The sequence below is a fragment of the Pygoscelis adeliae genome, unplaced genomic scaffold (genome assembly GCF_000699105.1).
Source record: "Pygoscelis adeliae isolate BGI_AS28 unplaced genomic scaffold, ASM69910v1 Scaffold226, whole genome shotgun sequence".
In the NCBI taxonomy this organism is placed as follows: domain Eukaryota; kingdom Metazoa; phylum Chordata; class Aves; order Sphenisciformes; family Spheniscidae; genus Pygoscelis; species Pygoscelis adeliae.
The window spans coordinates 2,432,264-2,436,272 of NW_008824983.1; the positions used below are offsets into that span (position 1 = coordinate 2,432,264).

A 4,009-nucleotide genomic window follows, 5' to 3' on the forward strand; every position below is an offset into this window, starting at 1 on the left:
GTTGTCCATAAAACAACTTGGAGGGAGCAGAACCTGTAAAGATATCAAAACATGAATAGGTCTACCGCAATGCATTGGATGGGTGAAAAAGACCCCTCTCTAGGAGCAGCAGAAAGCATAAGCAAGCTGTTTTTGGCTATTGATCAGTGTGCAGTTGGCAAACAGGGCTAAAACTACACAGCTCAGGGCTGTAAGTTGTGCTGGATTTGGCTGGGGTAGAGTTAATTTTCTTCATAGTAGCTACTGTAGGGCTATGGTTTGGATTTCTGCTGAAAACAGTGTTGATAACACAGGGATGTTTTAGTCACTGCTGAGCAGTGCTTACACTAAGTCAAGGCCTTTTCTGCTTCTCACCCCACCCCACCAGCGAGTAGGCTGGGGGTGCACAAGAAGTTGGGAGGGGACACAGCCGGGACAGCTGACCCCAACTGACCAAAGGGATATTCCACACCATATGACGTCATGCTCAACATATAAAGCTGGGGGAAGAAGAAGGAAGGGGGGGACGTTTGGAGTGGTGGTGTTTGTCTTCCCAAGTAACCGTTATGCGTGATGGAGCCCTGCTTTCCTGGAGATGGCTGAACACCTGCCTGCCGATGGGAAGAAGTGAATGGATTCCGTGTTTTGCTGTGCTTGCACACGCAGCTTTTGCTTTACCTATTAAACTGTCTTTATCTCAACCCACGAGTTTTCTCACTCTTACCCTGTCGATTCTCTCCCCCATCCCACTTGGGGGGGAGTGAGCGAGCGGCTGTGTGGTGCTTAGTTGCCGGCTGGGGTTAAACCATGACACAAGTGCACAGAAATATCTGAACTATCTCTGGAGCCGCAGCAGAACAGAGCAGAAAGGGTGGTTTGCCTGGGTGTACAACCAGGCAGCACAGAGAGGCAAGGGGTACCTGCCCCTGCAAAGGTTTGTTTCACTGCAGTCAGGCTCTGAGTTATCTCTACGAATATCCCAGTGCCGGAGCAAAGGTATATGATCACCATTATTTGCAAAAGGACATAATCTTTTGTACTGATTACTCATGTATCCTGTTCACATGCTGTCTTCTAATTCCTCTACATTACCTTTATTTTAGTTGTCAAGCTTTAAATTGCTCCATTACTGTCATTAACCTTTGAGATGCTTTTCTGCGAACTTGTGTCCCTTCTCCTTTATTAACTGTACTTCTCTGTAGAACTGGCCCTCTCCTTCCTACTAGCTGAAAAGACGTGGCACAGGCCTGGTGATCTTTGCCACATTTTGAATAATTAAGTAACATTTCCAGAAAATTGTCCCACACCAGTACAAGTTAGGCGAAAGAAATACAGCTTCTAGTAACATAACCACTAGTTTCACTTTCCTACTTTGTAGCATTAAATACGATTAATAATTAAATATAATGATGCATAACTTTTCATATAGCTCTAAGGTTTCTGATGTTGCTCTTTGCCTGTGTATTTTAAATATGCAATAATAATTAATCTTACCAACTCTGATATCTACTTAATCTCAGCTAAAAAGCAAAATGTTTCTTGCTGTTTCTCTATATTCATAATGAGCCCTAAAATATCCTGAAAACACAGAACAGAGAGTACTTTATTATTTGAAATGCAGCCAGGGTTTAGAAAGCATGGAGGGTGGAATGGCAGTTGCAAACCCCAAATATCAAAGTAACTTTTATGTTACATATGGCTAGGCTTAAAAATCACACTAAACCATGCTAACTAAGCAATTCAATTGAGTAAATCAAATGGTGCATAACTGTGACGCCAGATGTGGCACCTGTCAGATGTCTATGACACATCCACTCCAAATCCTAATAATACTGTCTGGGCTGCAACCAGATGCACACTGTTAAAGGCGCTCCTGCTTGTTGCAGTGCGTTGTTAGCTCCTCTCTAACCACATGCATTTCGGAAACAAAAGCGCTAGGGCTTTCCATAGCAAGGCTCATCTATGTCAGCTATTAGAAAAGACACATGCTCTGCGCACTCTACATGTTTGGCACATAAACAGAATGAACACCAACCTACTCTCAAATGGAGGCAGAGACGGGTACAAGTTGAAGACAATCACTAATTTCAATTAAGACACCGGTTTTCATGCCAAAGACAGCTCGATATCCCCTTCAAAATGAACCTTTTAAATCGCTTCTGAAACATAAACCAAAGAGTTTTACACTCCAGCCATTTGGTCCTGTGCTGGTGTTTTGCACCATAAACTAACTTCATCCTACAGGATGCAAGATCTCTGACAGTAAATCTGATGACGGTTATTAAATTTATTCAGTCACTCTTTCAGAGTGAGCACATTAAAAAAGAAAGAGCTCTTTCTATGCCTCTGCTGTCACAAGATGCTTTCTGTTGTGGTCAGTGAACTACACAACATCGGGGTTCTCCAAGAGACTCTCTTCTTTCCATCTCTCTCTCTTTGCCCAAGCTAGATTGCTAGTATATATCCTCATTGGTATGACGTAGCCACTACTGAATAAACATAAAAGTATCCAGGGACCACCCTTTCTCATAAAACTCTGTCCACAACTCAGTTCCCGACGTCTTCCTTTTGAGCCCTCCCAGGCAAACATACTTTCTCAGGTATCCAGCTCCCACCTTTCTCAAGCTACTGGCCTCATTGCAACACTAAATGCCTGCCGACTCACAGCTCTGAACAGGGAACGCTATTAAAATCCACGGTCTGATATTTTGGCTCCTCTGGAATTTGAGTATCTTCACCTTCCCTCTACCACCGTATGTAATTCATCTTCTATTTTCCACATTTACCAGATGCTAATTCTTTCTTCTTTCTGTCCGATATTCCCTGTACCTCCTCTCATGTACACTTCTCATGCGCGTCCTACACCCGGAATACCTTCCCTGCTCTCCAGGGAGCAGGAAAATGCTGGGGTAGGTCAGCCCTACACCACTGACTCCCTCTACACCCTTCTTGCTTTTTCAAAACCCTCATGCCTCCTGCAGCACACCGTAACAAAAATCAAAATCACAGTCTTTCAAAGACAATACCTACCTCAAATGCTTGAGGTTCTTCTCTTACCCCACCTCTCTCTGAAACACCACCTCTCTCTGAAACACCACGCGGTCCTTCACACACCCTCGTATTAAACCTAGGTAAGTTCTGGCTAACGAGTAAGAGCCACCCAACAGCAGGGACCCGGCCCATTTATCTATTTGCAGATGTCCCTCCACAGCAACATTGCTATGTCCTAGTGCTCAATGAGTTCAAAGGGAAAAAAAAAGAGTAATTTCAAATATGTTCTGTAAGTTAAGCGCACAGCTTCAGCAAGACTGCTCTCAAATGGACTGGAGAAAAGCCTTCAGAAAAAAAAAGCCTATCTGGTTTCTACTTCACTTCACTTTACCAAACTTTTGATACTTACCAAGAAAAAAAAAATCTGTAACTCAAACTATTCTCACTCAGTGTAAATACTTCAAATGGTGCCCAAAGTCCGGGATGGATTCTCCCCATCCAGTGCTTTAATACTGTGAAACTCTGCCTCTAACAGTGTTCAAAGAACTGTGCTTGTATGAGGTTTCACATAACCTGACCCAAACTGGCCTTTCTAAACATGAATATAGAGACTACAGTACAAATAACACAAATTATCCACTGTGCATCTTCTTCCTTAACTTCTGTAATTCATAAACAACAGCAATGTTATGCTGTTAATTATTAATTAGAGCAGATGTTCTTTAATCGAGCACCGGAATTCAGCTCTTGGGAAGGGCTTCAAAATCTGTCATAGAGAATGTAATACCTCCAGACATAACAAACCTACTTGGTTTGGGCGGGAGCAGAGCTTTCCTCCTCCGTCCCACCCAGAGCTGGAGCACATCCCGCGTACGGCGCGATGACCCAGCACAGCAACTGCTGCCCTCGTTCAGGTACTGCCTCTGCTGCTGCCATGGGCAGCATCAGCGCTTGGGGGTTCACATGATTTGGAAAGCGAGAACATCTTTACTGTAAGATTCAGGCCACAGATAAAAAACTGAAGAGATACCTAGTGCAT

General features: G+C 43.6%; 1 protein-coding gene across 1 annotated transcript in view; it reads right to left on the reverse strand.

Moving 5' to 3' along the window:
• The window catches only part of LOC103918444 (protein NYNRIN-like), an 8,872-nt gene extending 4,957 nt beyond the window's left edge, over nt 1-3,915 (reverse strand). Inside the window, exon 1 of the mRNA XM_009325756.1 lies at nt 3,779-3,915. Coding sequence (XP_009324031.1) covers nt 3,779-3,915 — 137 coding nt within the window. The remainder of the gene's footprint in view (nt 1-3,778) is intronic.
• Between the last annotated feature and the right edge of the window lie 94 nt (nt 3,916-4,009).